Source organism: Equus asinus, chromosome 12 (assembly GCF_041296235.1).
Source record: "Equus asinus isolate D_3611 breed Donkey chromosome 12, EquAss-T2T_v2, whole genome shotgun sequence".
In the NCBI taxonomy this organism is placed as follows: Eukaryota; Metazoa; Chordata; class Mammalia; order Perissodactyla; family Equidae; genus Equus; species Equus asinus.
This window is the reverse complement of record NC_091801.1, coordinates 48,238,472-48,258,782: the sequence shown is the minus strand read 5'-3', so window position 1 is coordinate 48,258,782 and position 20,311 is coordinate 48,238,472. Positions and strand designations below refer to the sequence as shown.

Here is a 20,311-nt window from a genome sequence, read left to right as displayed (position 1 = left end):
TGTAATTATAAAGTCAATAATAATTTAACAATATATAATCATAACATTATGATTACTTTTTCTGTTTAAGCACAGAACTCATACTGTACACTAAAATGTAGTTTTTCACCATATTCCCTAACTGTAATGACTGTTAACATTCTTAAACAATGTAGTCATGTGTTCTAAATCATCCAATCATTTCTTTTTCTCCGTACCTCTTAAAAAAACGATGCCATAGAAATATAAAGGAGACAAAGGGGAGAGGAACAGAGGGGAAAAAATTCTCAAAATCTATTGTATCCATGCCATAAATTTCAATACCTGAAAAGTAAAGGAGATAGAAGTTGGTAATTTTTAGCCTAATAAATGACTTTCTTATTACTTTTTAGAACACAACTAATTTTCTGTATTCTCTGTTTTGGACAGCCTGTGGAGAGTAAGTGGATATCTTCATCTAGTGAAATCATTGCTTTTCGTAAAGCATTATTGAATCCAGTTACTGCAAGACAATTTCAACGGTTTGTGGCTCTAAAAGGAGATTTATTGGAAAATGGGGTACTCTTTTGGCAAGAAGTACAAAAATACAAGGTATTACATTGGGAGCTAGAGAAAACCACCTCTTTTTGAGGAGGAAATGCATTAACATATCAGATTCTTAGCTATATCTTTTGGACAAGATTTGTATAAGATATCCCCAGTTTTGCCATCTTCATACCAAAATGCAAATATTGAGATGTTTACTGGTCTACGTTAGATACATTTATTATTGTACAGTGAAGAGTAATAGTGAGCCCTGAAATGATAATATTAGGTTTTTCAAGGTATTCACATATATTATGATCAATGAAAACATTCCTGAGAAGAGTTTTAGCTATATTTTGCATATCACTTATCTGTAACATACCATACACATTTTTTCCTGAAGATATCCATATTCAGTACTTTAACCAAGACCTCTTTACAGGAATTCCTTCCAACCATATTTACAGCAATAGTAATCAAATATAGTGGATTATAGACAAATAAATCAAAAGAGATAAGAGAAGCTTTTCTATTAGAAAGAATGGCCAAATTGTTAGCAAAATAAGGAAGTGAAAGAACAAGTGGTTAGGTGCAAATTTTCAGGTTTAAGTGGTTAGTGGAACCATATAGAATCTTTGCATTGAAGAGGACGAAAGGACTTTCTAGGTTATATAGTCTAAACTTAATACAGGAATGTTGTCTAGAAATACCTAAGAGTAGGCATACAGCCTCTACTTAAATGCTCCCAGGGGTAGCAGGCTCATTTTCTTGCAAGCAGCCTATTTTATCCCATTATAAAAGTAGGGAACAAAAATAAACTGAAATTTAAGAGGCTAATGCTCTAAATTGGCCTGTAAGTATGAATTATGCCATACTAATACTCTGCAGCATTATAGTCTATATAGTTAGTACTTGCTCAATAAAATCTGTTTCCAAACTATCTCCAACACCTCATGGAAACCTTTTCTGTTATTAACAGTTTTTATACTATTCTCAACTTAGAAATTTTCTCAGGGAAAAAAAATGTTTTGAGACAAGTTTTTTCAAAATCTGTCAGAAGATAAGTAATCCTAAAAATTATATTTTTCCTTTCTTTTCTTTTCTTTTCTTGAGAATTAGAAAGGAGATAGAGTCTGTTTTCCAGGATAGGAAATTATTATGATGGGGCAGATTGATCTTTAAGCTAATATGAATATGAGTAAGCCCAACCCTGCTAGAACAAGAAGTAATGAGATAAACCTTGCAAAACAGTAGTTAAAAAAAAAACCATAGACTCATACATAGTCAACCCTTGGTTTTGTGACCATTTCTCTTTCAATGTTACCCTTGGTCTTCATTTAAATATCTTTTCCGTGGTATAGAATGTGGGACATATAATACTAAGTAGCTATTAAAAATCATGCTATAGGAGTGAATTTGTTCATTCACCAAGTGTTTATTAAGTATCTGATGTGCCAACCATTATGCTAGATTGTAGGAATAAAAAAAATGAATACAATGCATTGCCCTCCTTCAACGAGGGAGACATCCATGAAAACAAATATCATGAAATAGTGTCGATTATGATCCGTGTTCTGATTAGGTATCATTTTGGCACAGAGGAGGAAATGATACAGGGAGGGTGGTGGGTCAGGGAAGTCGCAGCAGAAGTGATGATAATTGAATTGGGTCTTGAGGGAGTTTGTCAGGTGGAAAGCATTCTACCTAGCAGAGTCTTACTGAGCTCACTTTTATATGACTTACTCTTATTGTTTACTATCTGCCAGATATTGTCTTAATACTTTTCATGTAATAAGTAGTTTATTCTTCATAAGAAGCCTATGAGGTCAAAGCCATTATTCTCACCATTTTACAGATGAAGAAGCTGGCACAGAAAAGTTGAGAAATGCTGACATCATACAGCTAATTAAGTGGTAGAGCTGGAATTTGAACCAAGGCATTCTATTGCTAAAGCTTGTGCCCTTAACAACTAAGTTATGCTCCCCCCAGCAATGATTGTGGTAAAATGCAACGAGATGGCTACAGGGATCTTAATCAAACATTATTCTGAATCATGAAAGATTGGAAAGAACCCAGATGTTCAACAATAGAACGCTGGTTACTTAGTTATGGTACATCTATACAATAGAATACTCTGAAGTCATTAAAAATTATGCTGTAGGAGAATAATGAATGATGGGAAAAGATATTCATCATATTGACTTTTTAAAACCTAGCTACTTAGAAAACATATGATTTAATCTAACGTGTGTGCTTGAGCTTGTGTGTGTGTCCGTAGAGAAAAGATTGGATGGATATATTCATCCAACAAATACTTACTGAGCACTTGCTAAGGGCCAGACTAAATCTTGAGGATACAACTGTGATCAAAACAGTCTTTCCTGTTAGACTTACAGTGTCATGGGAGGGACAAACACGTACAAGACAGGCAATTATGAGAGTGTGATTAGTGCAGTGGTGGATGGAGCACAGGATGCAATGGAAGTAACTAATGGACATCTCTCCTGGATGGAGGGAGTCACAGAAAGCTTACTAGAGGAAAGTATGCTTAAACTGTGACCTTGATAATAGGCAAAAGTTAATTAGGTTAATGGTATAATAGGACAGAGCAATTAGAAAAAAATATCACTTCTAATTCTGTCTAAATTCTATCCTTTCACTCTCAAAATTAAGACTATAGAACTTCACAAATTTCTTTTTATTGCACAAGCCTTATATTCCATAACTATAAACCAGGCTCACAAATAATTACACGTGATAATCTCACTATTAATGGCAAAAAAATTACATTTTTGGTAACATACCAAATACATCGTATGAATAGACATTTTCTGAAGAGATGCTAAATTGAGTAAAAAGTACTAACTGTTGTTTCAATGTAACATTTATGTCAAGGTTTTTTCATATATAACTCATGCCAAACTGTATGTAAAGTTTTACATGGTAGGCACTAGAATTTTTCTTTCTTTAATGGTGTCCGTAAGACAGTTATTACAATGCTCACCGTACAATGAGTACTAAATAAATGTTGGCTCATTTCTGGCCTAGAATTACAAATTTCCAAATTTATTTGCTTTCTAGTCACTTAGAGAACAATGTCTTTGACAGAGAGTGCCGTAATTCAAGCTAACCTACCTGTTTATTTTAAAAAATGATAGCCCTAGATCTGTGACATAAAACTGGGTCTTTTTAATGTGGAACCACTATTTTTAAAGTTCTTTATCTATGGAGAGGATAATGTAATAGGTTAACTTAAAAAATATAGATACTAAGAGGGGCTGGCCCCGTGGCCGAGTGGTTGAGTTCGCGCGCTCCGCTGCAGGCGGCCCGGTGTTTCGTTGGTTCGGGTCCTGGGCGCGGACGTGGCGCTGCTCATCGGGCCACGCTGAGGCGGCGTCCCACGTGCCACAGCTGGAAGGACCCACAACGAAGTATACAACTATGTACCGAGGGGCTTTGGGGAGAAAAAGGAGAAAAATAAAATCTTTAAAAAAAAAAAAATATAGATACTAAGAAATATGTAATGACACACCTGTCACCATCAGCATTCCTGCTTATGTTGCTGGTCTTTTTGAGCCTAAATCACCTTGGTATAGAAGCAGTTCTGGTTGGAAAAGCTTTTGCATCTACCTGTGATTTGAGTTAGATGCCTGTTCTCAGTGCTCTCCTAGGACCCTGTGTATATGTCTATCATAGCACTTATTAACTATCTCAAATTGTAGTAACATGTATTCATGCTTCTCCTCCAGGAGAGACTGAGCGTTTAAAGGGTAGATACTGTGTCTTGGGGCTCAGTTCAGTGTCTGGGATATAGCAGGCACTCAATATAAATTTGTTAAATGGGTCAAAGTAGACACTAAAGCTGTCTCTTTGTCTAAGAGAAGAGGCAATCAGGATTAAATGAAACCTGTATTTGCATAAGGTATATGCATCAAAGTCTTCGTTTCCTCAAACCCAAGAGAAATAAAAGCTATGATTTTTTAAGATAGCCTTGACGTGTCCTAGTGCCCTCTTAAGTTAAAATGTATATATTAACTGAAAGATGTATGGACACGATTCTGTAAAGTGTTCTAATAATGCATTAATCATATATTCTTGTTCTATCTTTCCTCCTTGTTCAGGACTTGTGCCATTCTCATTGTGATGAGTCCATCATCCACAAGAAGATCCTGACTATTATCAACTGCTTTATTAATTCTAGTATTCCACCAGCTTTACAAATTGACATTCCATTAGAACAAGCGCAGAAGATTATTGAACACAGGAAGGAGTTAGGACCATATATTTTTAGAGAGGCACAGGTAAGACATCAGGGCATGTGGCTAAGCGTATTTTAAAATAGATTGACAATCTAGATATTCTTTTAAAGCTTTTGCATTATTCCTATTTGGCAGAGTTCCAGTCCTCCTAATACTGAGATTTATTCTATTTAATTAAAAAAATCTTTGCTTATGCCACAGAACATAAGAAACTAGTAACTTATTGTCTCGTTGATGATAATATACAGCAAATACAATTATTTAAATACTATACTTTGACTTCCATGATTATCATTTTTGTTTCTAACTTATTAAATTCCAGCTAATTCCTTATTCCTTTCCCACCATTCATATTTCCTTTTAAAATATCTGCTACCACAAAAATGTGTAAAATATGTGTGTCCCAAGATTTGTGTATTTTTAGAGATTTAAATATTCACATAGCTCATAAAATAAGTGAAAGGAGATTTAAGTACCCAACCAACATAAAGTACACAAGCTCAAGAAAGGAAAATCATGCCTGTTAACCTGCTCAAGTTACTTCTTTTTAAGATAAATAATAGAAAACAGTGATTTGGTGAACATAATTTATTTGCATTTTGAAAAGCCTTTTAGTCATGTTGTTCCTGAAAAATGATTAAGAAAAATAAATTATAATGGGGTAATAGGGAAGGCCATGTCATGATTTAAGTGATATAAACCAGATATTTAGGGTATGATTGCCCTTGAGCATGGAAAAAGGCCATTATTCCTTAACATTCATTTGTGAGCCAGCTGTGTTCTTAGTCCTCTAAGGAACTGAAAGTGAACTCACAATCCAAATTATGCATTAAAATAGGCAAAAATATAGAGGAGTGATTGAGGACGTGCTAGAGAGATATAGAGAAAATATGGTGCCAGAATTGTAGCATCTGTTAATAAAAAGATCTTAGAGATCTCTTAGCTTAGGTCTCCTGATAACCAGGCCAGGGCTTGCCCATCTAGATCAAAGGCTTTGAGTCTGACAGTGAATGTCTGGAGCTACTTACATTGGTTGGTTCCAGCACACTCTCCAGGGATTGCAGCCAGTGAACTTTATTGAAATCCTCTAGTTTACACCTTCTCCCTGACTTCCTAAAACAGAGTCCTAGACATATCTTAAATATGGACTTTGAAGCATCTGAAAATAAGGGAATCTTTATTTAGGGGCCTCATTCTACCAAATCAATTATTCCTCTTGTGTTTCCTGAGAAGGCTCAGAGAATAGCATCACCTCCTACCAGGGTATAGAAGCCAGAGATCTGGTTGCCATCTTCATGTGTTCCCTCTCTTTCATTCCCTTACCCCCATGTGTTCAGTCCTTAAACATATCCATTTGTCTCCTTATCTATCGTTCTATCTACTTTTCTCCAACTCCATGCACTACCTCAGTTCACATCTGCAATGTCTCACATTGATTACCAAAACTCCCTGCCTCTGGGCTCTCGAAACCATTTAACTCACTGCAGACAGAGCCATCTTTTTCAGAATGTCTATCTGGATCATGTCACTTCTCTGCTTTCTATTTCAATTGCGCCCCATTGTCCTCAGAATGAAGACCATACTCCTACATATCCATCTAGCCACATCTCTTACCACTCCCTGCCATCTATCTCCCAGTCTTACTGAAATATTTATATTTCCATAAAGGGGCCTTATTTTCTTCCCTCCTGAGCTCTTTGCAGTACTGTCTTCTCTCTCTTGTATTTCTATAATATCCTATATTTGTTCCCATCAGAACACTTATCATACAAAATTGGAAATGACTATTGTCATGACTGACTTTCCCATTAGACTGTAAGGTCTTTGAGGGCAGGGAACGTTTCTTATTTACCTTTGTGGCCTGAATTCCTGGCACAGAATAAGCACTCAGTAACATTTTTGAACACATTAATGAATGATGTGAGAAGAGATCTATCATGACAGAAAGGAAGAAGATCAAATTGGAAATGACAGCAAAGTTGAGTGAAAGGGCTGAAGAGTAAATAAAAAGCTGTTGCCTGTTTTAGTAGTATTATCAATGTGGCCTCTGCCTATCCCCTACCTGCATCCCTAATAGCTTGAAAGTTTTCATCATTCAGACAAATTTTCACTGACTCTTTTTACTCATATTTAAGTCATTGCCCATCTGCTGGCAGTGAACAAAGTAGCTCTATATTTGTTAAAACATTTTCTTACCCACAGTTTGGTTATCTTTTAAGGTTCTGGAGGTGCAAGGTAATTTTCATGAATAACACGTATGTTATTCACCTGAAATCTTAATTGCAACTTTTAGGAATAGAACAATTTTATGTCTGCCATTGAAAAATTGTGTCGTAATTGAGACTTGGAAATAAATTTATTTGAGAGCTGAGAATGACTCAGGTTTTGCAGAGATAACTGAGAAGTAGGGTCGTTAGTTGGTAAATAGAGGAGGAGGAGGAGTATTTAAGTTTAAGTTCATATAAAGACTACTATGATCCCTTAACATTGAAACAGGGGATTACTTAATTAAATGCATGACAGGTAAATGTAAATGAAATTTTTTTAAAGCCTGCAGTTCATCAAATAAAGTATCTCTAGCATTTATGTTCACAATCCCAAGAGGCTATAGAAATCAATGAGAAGATTGTACTTTAAAAGGAGTAAATAATTTTGGAATTACTAATAATGTTCATGTACAGAAAAGAGGAGCAATGAAATGTGCCAATTCAGGACTCTGTTGATCACTGCAGCATTTACTTTTTAAAAGTTCCTCTTTTCCCCTGAAGAGTTGGCTTAGAACCTAATGGGATGGTTCATTTTTCTCCAGGGTGTTAAGTAAAGGCTGTTCCTAGCAACAAGATGTTGGACTTGGTCTGATGTTAGAAGGTCCTACCTTCTTGAAAGTAATGTATGCCTCTGGAACTAATAGAAAAACTTGGCATGAGAATTTGAGCAACAATTCTTATCTCTGTAAATATCACAATGAATCACTTAATGTAGAGTGTCCTCATAGAAACCATTTGTCCAGGATACCACTCTGCTTTTTAAATGTTACTTTTCTTGCTCTCACATAAAAGAGAGATTATATCATTTAAAAGTTACTCAAGATTTATTCTTAGATCTGCAGCTTTGTTTAAGAGCTTTTCCAGAGGCAAAATGGTATTTCCTTTCTCTAAAAGAAAGAAAAGGGGGAACAGAGAGGAGTTTCCCTTGATGAACTGAATATTTGGAATACTTGCATAAAACAGCAGAGTGTGTGGTGTGGCAGATCTACTAGTATATGTTTTAAAAGAAAACATAAATTTCTTATTTAAAAAGACCTAATGGATTCTTTATTAATACAATCAATTGGTTAGGGAAACATAAAGAATAAAGTGACTTTTAAGTGTATCTAAGTGTACTTTTTTTTAAAAGAAAGGCTTTCTCATTGGTAGTAAAAAAAACATTGATGATAAGCATGTGCTGAGCTAAACTATACCAAGATGTCTGGAGACAATAAGTTGGAGGAAACATGCTGTATATTAAAGATAGAATAGTTAATCCATTATTATGGTGAATTAGAGTTTAAATTGGTACATTTGTATAAAATTGTAATCTGAGACATACTTTGTTTTTTATACAGATGACAATTTTTGGAGTTCTATTTAAGTTTTGGCCTCAGTTTTGTGAGTTTAGAAAGAACTTAACTGATGAAAAAATTATGAGTGTTTTAGAGAGAAGACAAGAATATAATAAGCAGAAAAAAAAATTGGCAGTCACAGAAGACGAAAAATTTGCAAAGGTGAGACAAGACTCATTTTGGGTTTAATCAGACTTTTAAAAGGTGTGTGATATCTGTGCATTTATAGAAGAATTTGGGCTGGGGAAAAATACAGACAAGTTATGGAATACAGATTTTAGTGGCTTTTAAGCCTTCAGTCAGAGGTTTCAGACTTGGTTTTGAATTCCTCAAAATGTCATCTCTTCTATGTGAAAGCTTTCTTGACCCTAGTAGGCAACACAAGCAGCTCACATCCACTGTAATAACATTCCTGCCTCTCTTGGCATATGCTTTCTATTGTCTTGTGAATGACTTTTTGCATCTGTCATCCTCACTGGCCTGAGATCCTCCAGGATAGTATGTGTCTTATTCATCTGTGTCTCATAAGCACTTGCACTAGTGTCTCGCACATGTTCAATTATTATTCATTGTTTACTGAATAAATCAGGAATGAATGAATGAATGAATGAATGAAAAGATATTATGTACTGGAGGGTAGCATTTTCAGTATTACAATTACAGAATGATACATTGACTGCAAATTTGTAAACATGAATCATAGATTGCCCAGCCTGCCTGTTTGTTATTCTGTCCCTTTATTCATCCATTCATCTATCTTTCTTTCTATTTATTTTCTTTGAATTGAAAAGGGATAACTACTCCCAAGTAATGTGTTTTATTTATTTATAAGCTTATAGTTATCCTATTTTTAAAAGAAATTAAAAATATATCAAAAGGTACAAATATAATAAGCACTCTCATTTGCACAGGATGAAATAAACACCGTTAACATTTTGCCTCATTTGCTTTATTTTTCCCCCAGGAAATAAAATATTGCAGAAAGAGTGAACTCTCTTAACCCCAGCCCTGAGTTCTATTACTCTGCCCATCCCCATTAAGTTTGGGATATATTCTTCCAGCTCTTTTTAAAGATGGTGTTTTATATGTGTATATGTATTCATACACGATACAGAGGACTATTTTGTATGTATTTTAACTTACGTTAATGGTACCATATTGTATTAGTCCGCTTGGACAACCGTAACACAATCCCACAGACTGGGCGGCTTAAACAACAGAAATTTGTTTTCTCTCTCTTCTGGAGGCTGGGAGTCCCAGATCAAGGTGCCAGCTGATTTCCTTCCTGGTGAGATGTCTCTTTCTGGCTTGTATATGGCAACCTTCTTTCTGTGTCCTCACAAGGTGGGGAGAGAAAGAGATCTCTCTCTTTTCTTTTTCTTGTAAGGCCACAATACCTTCAGATTACAGCCCACTCTTATGACCTCATTTAACCTTAAGTACCTCTTAAGGACCCTCTCTTCGCATACAGTCATACTGGAAGTTAGAGCTTCAACATATGAATTTGGGAGGGGGACACAATTCAGTCCATAGCACATATTGTGCAATGTGTGTTTCTACATCTTGCTTTTTAAACTCAACTTTATGCCTTTTAATTCTACCAGCATTGCTATATTTAGATCTGGTTTATTCGATTTAATTGCTGCATACTATTCCATCATATGAGTAAATATACTGTTTTAATTTATTTCTCTACTGTTGGATATTTGTTTTCAGTTTTCACCTTCACAAATAGCACTGCAGACAATATTCCTGTAAATGTCTTCATATTCACATGTATAAAAATTTTTTTGGAATTGCAGAATAACAGAGTATGTGTGTTTTTAGTAGAGTAAGTGCTACCATTTTGTTTTCCCTGTGAATGTGTCAGTTTATATTCCTACCAGCAGTGTATGCGAACACTGCTTTTCCCCATTTGGTGGTCCCCATTTGGTATGTTTAGACTTTGAAATTTTTCCCAGTCGTATGATGACAAATAACATCAATGCATTTATTTACGGTTTCTTAATTATTAGTAACATGTTACTGACTGTTTAAATATTTTGGTCAGGATTGTAATGAACCTATAGATCAGGTTGGGGAGAATTGACATTATAACACTATTGTATCTTCCAATCCATGAAAACAGTATATCTCTATTTAGTTCTTCTTTAATTTCTCTCAGCAATGACCTGCAGTTTTCAATGACAGGTCTTGAATGTATTTTGTGAAATTTATTCATATTTCATATTCAAAATAGTGCTATTGCTATGATATTTTTTAAGTTTCAAATTCCAAATGATTTTTTATAAAAATTTTTATTTTGAAATAGTTAACATTCACAGGAATTTGCAGAGATAGCAGAGAACTCCCGTGTACCCTTCACTCATTTTCCCCGATGGCTACATCTTACCTTAACTATAGTACAATAGTAAAATCAGAAAATTGACATTGGTACAAGGTGTGTGTATAGTTCTCTGCCATTTTATCACATGTGTAGATTTGAGTAACCAACACTGCATTCCAGATATAGCAGAAACATCTCCCTGGTGACTATAAGTCATAGCCACCAGCACCCCCATTGTCCCTATGTCTGGCAGACACAAATCTGTTCTTGTTTCTATAATTTTGTCATTTTGAGAATGTTATGTAAATGGAATCATACAGTTTGTGATTTTTTGAGATTGGCTTTTTCCACTCAACATAAATGCCCTTGGGATCCATCCAAGTTGTTATGTATATCCATAGTATGTCCTCTTTTTTGACGAGTAGTGTTCAGTGGTACATTTATAGCACAGCTTAACCATTTACTCATTGAAGGACATTTGGATTGTTTCCTGTCTTGGGCTATTACAATAAATATTAATGCAAGTTATGTGTTCTTTAACAGCAGGGATATGTTCTGAGAAGTTGTGTTGTTAGGCAATTTTGTCATTGTGCGAACATCATAGAGTGTACTTACACAAACCTTCATATACCTAGTAGATATAGCCTACTACACATCTATGGACTAATCTCATGGGACCACCATTGGATATGTAGTCCATTGTTGACTGAAGTGTCATTATGTGGTGCATGACTCTATAGTCACTCCTGCTTTCATATTCTTTTTTTTGTTGTTTGAGTACTTTTATTTATAACAGCTTTATTGAAATTTAATTCACATACTATAAAATTCACACTTTTAAAGTATACAATTTTTTTATTTTAATATATTCACAGAGTTGTACAACCATCACCACTACTTAATTTTAGAATGTTTTCATTACCCCGAAAAGAAACTCCATACCTATTAGCAGTCACTCCCTATTCCTCCATCCCCTCAGCTCCTGGCAGCCACTAATCTACTGTCCATATCTGGACATTTAATATAAATGAAATTATACAATATGTGACCTTTTGTGACTGGCTTCTTTTACTTAGCATAGTATTTTCAAGGTCCATCTATGTTGTAGCATTTATCAGTACTTCATTCTTTTTATGGCCAAATAATATCCCCTATATGGTTGTACTACATTTTGTTTATCAATTCATCAGTTAATGTAAATTTGAGTTGTTTCTACTTTTTGGCTATTATGAATAATGCTGCTGTGAAAATTCTTACACAACTTGATGTGTGGACATGTTTTCATTTTTCTCTGGGAACCAGAAGTTGAATGGTGGCTCATAGGGTAACTGTATATTTAACCTTTTGAGGAACTGTCAGACTTCTCCAAAACTGCAAAACCAGCTTACTCTCTTTTGATGTTTGCATGGTATATCTTTTTCTATTCCTTTACTACCTATATCATTATATTTGAATGAGGTTTCCTATAAACAGCATATAGTTGTGTCATGCTTTCTTGGCTTATTTTTTTTGTAATCTACTCTATCAATCTCTGTCTTTTAATTGGTGTATTTAGTCTGTTTATCTTTAATGTAACTATTGATATGTTAGTTTCCAAGTCTGCTGTGTTATCTTTTTTTTTGTTCCCTCTGTTTTTCTTTTTTTTTCTCTTTACTTTGTCTTGCATTCCTGTGGATTATTCAAACATTTCTTACAATGTTATTTTGATATATTTTTGTTTAGCGTTTAGTGTTATAGTGGTTGCTTTAGCTATTACATTATACATACATAACTTATCACAGTCTATTCATGTTGACATTTTACCAGTTTGAGTAGGGTCTAGAAACTACCTCCCTTTAAGTCCTTTTCTTCTCACCTGTTTATAATTATTTTAAATATTTCCTCAACACATATTGAGAACTACATCAGACAATTTTATAATTTTTGCTTTAACTATCAAACATAAATTAGGAAACTCAAGGGGAGAAGAAAAGTCTGTAATATTTACCCATACTTTTGCTCTTTCCATTTTTCTTCCTTTCTGATGCTCCAAGATTTTTTATTTTGTCCTTTCTTTTCTCTATAGTAAGGTGTACTTACTGCTTTCAAGTATTTTGTCACTTACTGCTCTCAAGATTTTTTCTTTGTCTTTAGTTTTCAGAATTTTGATTATGATGTATCTTGTATGGATTTCTTTGGGTTTACTCTGAGTATTGGTCACGTTCTTGAGTCTGTAGGTTTATATCTCTTTCCAAGTTTGGGGGCATTTATAAATGTATTACATATATGTGTATATGTGTCTGTATATGTACATGCTTTCTTTCTGATCCCTATATATGATTTATATACATATTATATATCATTTGTATAATATATGTGGATCAGAAAGAAAGCATGTATATATACATATATATATATATGATACTATATAAATCCCCTATCTATCTATCTATCTATCTAGTCAAATCTCTTTTCCCTTTGGGTAACTTGTAGCTTCATTTCTGAGAGATTTTTGGTTTTTTCTTCAATCCTTTTTTTTTTTTTGAGGAAGATTAGCCCTGGGCTAACTACTGCCAATCCTGCTCTTTTTGCTGAGGAAGACTAGCCCTGAGCTAACATCCATGCCCATCTTTCTCTACTTTATATGTGGGACGCCTACCACAGCATGGCTTTTGCCAAGCAGTGCCATGTCCACACCTGGGATCTGAACCAGTGAACCCAGGGCCGAGAGAAGCAGAACGTGTGAACTTAACTGCTGTGCCACCGGGCCAGCCCCATTCTTCAATCTTTAAGTTCAGTAAACTGGCATTTTACATTTTCCTTTTTATATTTCCTGCCTATTTCTGTCCTGAGTTTCTACATATGTCTTTTGGAATATTATTTCTTATATGCAGATTTTTGTGTAGGAATATTTAATTCATTTTGGCTGCTTATGTTATAGTTTTCCTCTGATTCATGATTTGATTTCTTGGAGAGTACGGTCATCAACTAAAATGTTGGTGTTCCCACTTTCTGTTTTCTTCTTATAATGATTGTGACCTGCTGTTTTCTGCTCATTTTTAAGTGTCTTATATTTTCCTCAACCACCAATAATAGGGATGTGGAGCAGTCAGAACTCATATACTGTGTATGGGAATGTAAATTGATAGTCACTTTGGAAAACAATTTGAATTTATCCAGTAAATTAAAAGATGCACATAAACTTCTTCAACTTTGCAAGTCTACTTGTACATATATATACCCTAGAGCAAGTCATGGACACATATATCAGGAGAAATGCACGTGGTTTACAGCAACCAAGTTTTCAATAGCAAAAAACAGGAAGGTATCCAAATGCCTATTAATAGAAGATTGGATAAAAAAAATTCGTACAGAATACTGTGCTGTGATGAAAAGCAAATAAACTGGAACCACAATAATAAACATGGATGAGTATCAGGAGTATAATGTTGGGTGTAAAAGTTGCAAAAGAATAGAACCAGTCAATTCTACTTATGTAAAGTTCAAAATCATACAAAACTAAGCAATACAAATGTGGTAAAATATAAACAAGAAAAAGGAATGATAAATATGCAAAATTCAGTATAGTGGATACTTTTGTAGATGGGGTGGAGACGAATGACACAAAGGAGAACAAAGGCATTGGTAATATTGTATTTCTTAGGCTTTGGTGATGTTGTTATTGTTCATATCTTATGTGTGTTATAAATATTTCTGTATGTATTTAATATTCAATAACATTTTTATATGAATGATGCTACAGAAAAAAATAGATGAGACTTTCAGAAGCTTATCATTGGTTGGTGTTTTTATCATCTGGAGGTTGAGGGTATTTCAAGTACAGAGTGGGAATCAGGAGCCAAAAAATAGGAGAGGTGCCTGCAAAAGTTTGCTTGTCTCAAATCAGTTCTTCACAATGTGGCCTCATATATTTTTGTTGATATATTATGAGTTCTGTAACCATGGGGCAAATTCAAGCTCATATATATAAATGACATGTTATTAAAGTTAAATATAATAAATTTTGGATTACTTATTTTAAAAATTTCCACCATTATTTCCCTTCCAATTGTTTAGGTGATAAATGATAGATCAGATAATACCAAAGCTTATTTTCCCCTCAAACCAACTATACACCTGGCCCAATCTATGTAATCTGAAAAGGAACAGAGTTCACTAAATGAAAATCCTCACATTTACCTTCTCCAGTCCCTTGAGGTAAATCCATATCCAGCTGAACTGCATGAATGTGATCCTAAGATGGTAGGCTAAGGAGGGAAAGATATTTGAAGGATTGATTTAGGGGAGAAAAGAATGTTGTCTAACTTAGGTATGCTTGGAGCTCTTTTCTGATTCTACCTGTGGCACTTCACCAGTCGGATGAGTCTAACATGAGTCTGCTGTTATTTTCTACTAATGTGGCCTAAATAGCTTCTCAACAGAGTTTTCCATACTTATTCTTCCTTTTTCTTCCTTCTTTTACTAGACTTTTATTGATCGTCTACTACATTGAGGTTTATTGATCATCTATTACATACTGATCCCTACTACATATGCCAGGGATATGAGTATAATTTACATATAATATAAGGTAGATAGATACACATATACACTTAACTACAAATGATATAAGCAAAAAGACTGAAATCACAGAAAATTAGTGATTAATTATTTTATATTATTTACCTTATAGAAAAGGCAAATTTGAGTTAGTCTTAAAAAGTAAGATTTTAGCAAATGGTTCTAAATATGTATTTACTGAATAAATTAATATAGAAGTGAGGAGGATATAAAGAAGATCTCTGACTGTACCTCAAACTCTGTGGAAAAGCTTCAGAGCTCTCTAAGCGTAGTCCTTAGTATTCTCTATTTGCTTAGATATGTGGTAAACATATTGTCTGAAACAAAAGTTGGGACATATGGTATGATGAGAGTAGAGAAAATCTTAAATTGCTACTTCTCCAGAAAATTCAGGATGTATATTTATATCATCTGTATTATACTTTGGTTATAAAAATGCAAATGTCTTTAGTTGATCTTTTTGTCTGTTCATATCTGTTAACTGGTAACTACTAACAGGGTTAGATACAAATATTGACAATTGAAAAGCAACCCTTTTGTAGAGTGAATGATCCTAAAGAAAAAAAAAAAGGAATTCTAGCCGACAAATTGGGTAATCTAGAAGAAATGGATAAATTCTTAGAATCATACATCTTCTCAAAACTGAATCAAGAAGAAATGGAGAATCTGAATAGACCAATCACAAGTAAAGAGATTGAAACAGTTATCAAAAATCTCCCCAAAAATAAAAGTCCAGGACCAGATGGCTTCTCTGGTGAATTATACCAAACATTAGAAGAAGATTTAATACCTATCCTTCTCAAACTATTCCAAAATCTTGAGGAAGGATGCTTCCTAAGTCATTCTATGAGGCCAGTGTTAGCCTGATACCAAAACCAGACAAAGACAACACAAGAAAGGAAATTTAAAGGTCAATGTCACTGATGAACATAGATGCAGAAATCCTCAACAAAATATTGGCAAATCCAATATGACAATACATTAAAAGGATTGTATACCATGATCAAGTGGGATTTATTCCAGGGATGCAGGGATAGTTCAGCATCCACAAATAAATCGATGTGATATATCAGATTAACAAAATGAGGAATAAAAATCACATAATCATCTCAACAGATGCAGAGAAAGCATTTGACAAGATCCAACATCCGTTTATGATAAAAACTCTCAATAAAATGGGTATAGAAGGAAACTACCTCAACATAATAAAGACCATATATGACAAACCCACAGCCAACATCATACTTAACAGTAAAAAACTGAAAGCTATTCTTCTGAGAACAGGAACAAGACAAGGTGACAAGACACTCTTGTCACCATTACTCAACATAGCACTGGAAGTTTTGACCAGAGCAATTAGGCAAGAAAAAGAATTAAAAGGGATCCAAATAGGAAAGGAAGAAGTAAAACTCTGTTTGCAATGACATGATTCTATATATAGAAAACCCTAAAGAATCCACCAGAAAACTTTTAGAAATAATCAATAACTACAGCAAAGTTGCAGGGTATGAAATCAACATAGAAAAATCAGTTGCATTTCTGTACACTAACAACGAACTAGCAGAAAGAGAAGTCAAAAATACAATCTCATTCACGATCACAACAAGAGAATAAAATATCTGGGAATAAATTTAACCAAGGAAGTGAAAGGCTTATACACTGAAAACTATAAGACCTTATTGAAAGAAGTCAAAGAAGACTTAAAGAAATGGAAAGATATTCCATGCTCATGGATTGGAAGAATAAATGTAAAGTATCCATATTACCTAAAGCAATCTACAGATTCAACAAAATCCCAATCAGAACCCCAATGACATTCCTCAAGAATCCTAAAATTTATATGGAGCAACAAAAGACTCCGAATAGACAAAGCAATCCTGAGGAAAAAAAGAACAGGGGCCAGCCCAGTGGCATAGTGGTTAAGTTCGTGTGCTCCACCTCAGCAGCCCAGGGTTTGCAGGTTTGGATCCTGGGTGTGGACCTGCACACCACTCATCAAGCCATGCTGTGGAGGCATCCCATATATAAAGTAGAGGAAGAATGGCACAGATGTTAGCTCAGCGACAGTCTTCCTCAATCAAGAAAAAAAAGGGGGGAAGATTGGCCACAGATGTTAGCTCAGAGCCAATCCTCCTCACACACAAAAAAAAAGCTGGCGGCATCACAATCCCTGACTTCAAAATATACTACAAAGATATAGTAATCAAAACAGCATGATACTGGCATAAAAACAGACATACAGATCAATGCAACAGAACTGAAAGCCCAGATATAAAACCACACATCCATGGACAGCTAATCTTCAACAAAGGAGCCAAGAACATACAATGGAGAAAGGAAAGTCTCTTCAGTAAATGGTGTTGGAGAAGAGGAGTGTCAGAGTGATGCAGCATAAGAAAGACTTGTTGATTTTAAAGATGGAGGAAAGGACCATGTGCCATGAAGTGCAGGAAGCCTCTAGAAGCTGGAAAAAGCAATGAAATGATTCTCTTCCAGAACCTCCAGAACACAGCCCTGCTGAAATCTTGATTTTAGGACTTCTCACCTTCAGAACTGTAAAATAATAAATTTGTGTTGTTGCAAGCCAAAAAAAAAAAAAATGATGTTGGGAAAACTGGACAGCCACATGCAAAAGAATGAAAATAGACCATTGTCTTACACCATACACAAAAATTAACCCAAAATGGATGGAAGACTTGAATGTTAGACCTAAAACCGTAAAACTCCTAGAAGAAAATACAGGCAGTATATTCTTTGACATCAGTCTTAGCAGTATCTTTTCGAATACAATGTCTACTCAGGCAAGGGAAACAAAAGAAAAAAATAAACAAGTGGGACTACATCAGACTAAAAAGCTTTTGTAAGGCAGAGAAAACCATGAACAAAATGAAAAGACAACCCATCAACTGGAAGAAATTATTTGCAAATCATATATCCGACAAGGAGTTAATTTCCAAAATATATCAGGAACTCATACGACTCAACAACAAAAAAAAAAACAACCTGATCAGAAAATGGGCAGAGGATCTGAACAGACATTTTTCTAAAGAAGATATAAAGATGGCCAACAGGCACATGGAAAGATGTTCAACGTCATTAATTATTAGGGAAATGCAAATCAAAACTACAATGAGATATCACCTTACACCTGTCAGAATCGCTATAATTAACAAGACAAGAAATAAGTGTTGGAAATGATGTGGAGAAAAGGGAACCCTCGTATACTGCTGTTGGGAATGCAAACTGGTGCAGTCACTATGGAAAACAGTAAGGAGCTTTCTCAAAAAATTAAAAATAGCAATACCATATAATCCAGCAATCCCACTACTGGGTGTTTATCCAAAGAACATGATTTCATGTATCCAAAGAACATGAAATCAACAATTCAAAGAGATTTATGCATCCCTATGTTCATCACAGCATTACTCACAATAGCCAAAACATGGAAGCAACCCAAGTGCCAATCAATGGATGAATAGATAAAGATGTGGTATATATATATACAACAGAATACTACTCAGCCATAAAAAAAGACAAAATTGTGCCATTCATGACAACATGGATGGACCTTGAGGGTATTATGCTAAGCCTAATAAGCCAGAGAAAGACAAACACTGTATGATTTCACTCTTATGTGGAAGATAAACAAACACATGGACAAGAAGAACAGATTAGTGGTTACCAGAGGGGAGGAGGGAGGGGGAAGAGCAAAAGGGGTAAAGGGGCACATATGTATGGTAATGGATAAAACCTAGACTATTGGTGGTAAACATGATGCAGTCTACACAGAAACTCACATATAATAATGTACACCTGAAATTCACACAATGTTTTTTACGCCAGCATGACCTCATTAAAATAATTTTAAAAAATAAAAATAAGGGAATTCTACATTTGAATATTCTTATTATATGCAAGAAACATATTGGTGTCACTTATTAGCACAATTTCACACATGCGTTTATTTTAACATGGAAAATGTAAGGTAAGAAAGACCAATATAGTAGAAGATGTTTGCTCCAAAATTTTATTGTCATTGAAGACATATGAGGAAATGCTGGAAAAAATGAACATAGGAAACCCAGAACTTTTTTGTAACATAAAAATGTATACTTTGAAAAACATCAGTTACTGTGAAAAGCATTAGATTTCCTTAGGTGACCATGGGCGTGGGACTCTTAAGTTTCTTAACCTCAATTTTATCTATCACCTAATGGTAATATTAATCTCACATGATTTTAGAGGGATTAATTAAAATATGTATAGAAGACCACGTGAGCGATTCCACTATGTAACTGTAAGGTTGTATTTGCTCTGGGACAGGATAGTGTAGTGGGTAGGAGTGCCGTCTCTAGAGTCAGACTGCCTGGTTTTGAATCCTGGCTTACCGTTGATCAGTTGTAGTATCTTGGGCAGACCACTTCATTTCCCAAAACCTCATTTTTTTCCAGCAAAATGGTGATAGTAATAGAATTTACGTTGTGGGGTAGGATTAAATAAGACATATGAAGCACAATGCACATCATAAAGTGTTAGTTATCTTACTAATATTGAAGCAGTAAGTGTCCTTTTTAACACAAATACTAATATGAAATACATCCTCCTCCATCTCTTATTCTTATAAAGGAATCAAATGGAACTGATTAATCTGAAGAAAATTATGACAGGAGAAAGAGAATCTCATGAAAAACTTTCATGTAATTTAATATCAAGTGCTTAAAATGAACACTGGCAAATTATTATAGGATCAAAGTGATGTAACTAAATAAAATTTTTAAACTTTACTTAAATGGCAAAAAATAAAGCTAAAAGACAAACTGAGAAACATAAAATCTATGATGTAAGTTATAAAAATAAATACTTCTAACTAAATAAATACAAGATAAATACTTCTAACAGAAAATTGGGCAAAGGTATTAACAGACAATTCACAAAAGAAATACAAATGATTAAAAGCATTAAAAGACGTTTAACCTCCCTTTTAGCCAAAGACATGCAGATGGGCAAAGAAGAAAATATCCAGTGTTGGTTAAGGGTGTGAGAAATAGGCCTACAAACTCA

General features: G+C 34.5%; 1 protein-coding gene across 12 annotated transcripts in view; it reads left to right on the top strand.

The window, feature by feature from the left end:
- The window catches only part of RGS22 (regulator of G protein signaling 22), a 170,749-nt gene that overhangs the window by 134,136 nt on the left and 16,302 nt on the right, over positions 1-20,311 (top strand). For all 12 annotated transcript variants that reach the window (XM_070481398.1, XM_070481396.1, XM_070481395.1 and 9 more), the window contains 3 exons: positions 409-570; positions 4,626-4,805; positions 8,368-8,526. In XM_070481398.1, coding sequence (XP_070337499.1) covers positions 409-570; positions 4,626-4,805; positions 8,368-8,526 — 501 coding nt within the window. The remainder of the gene's footprint in view (positions 1-408; positions 571-4,625; positions 4,806-8,367; positions 8,527-20,311) is intronic.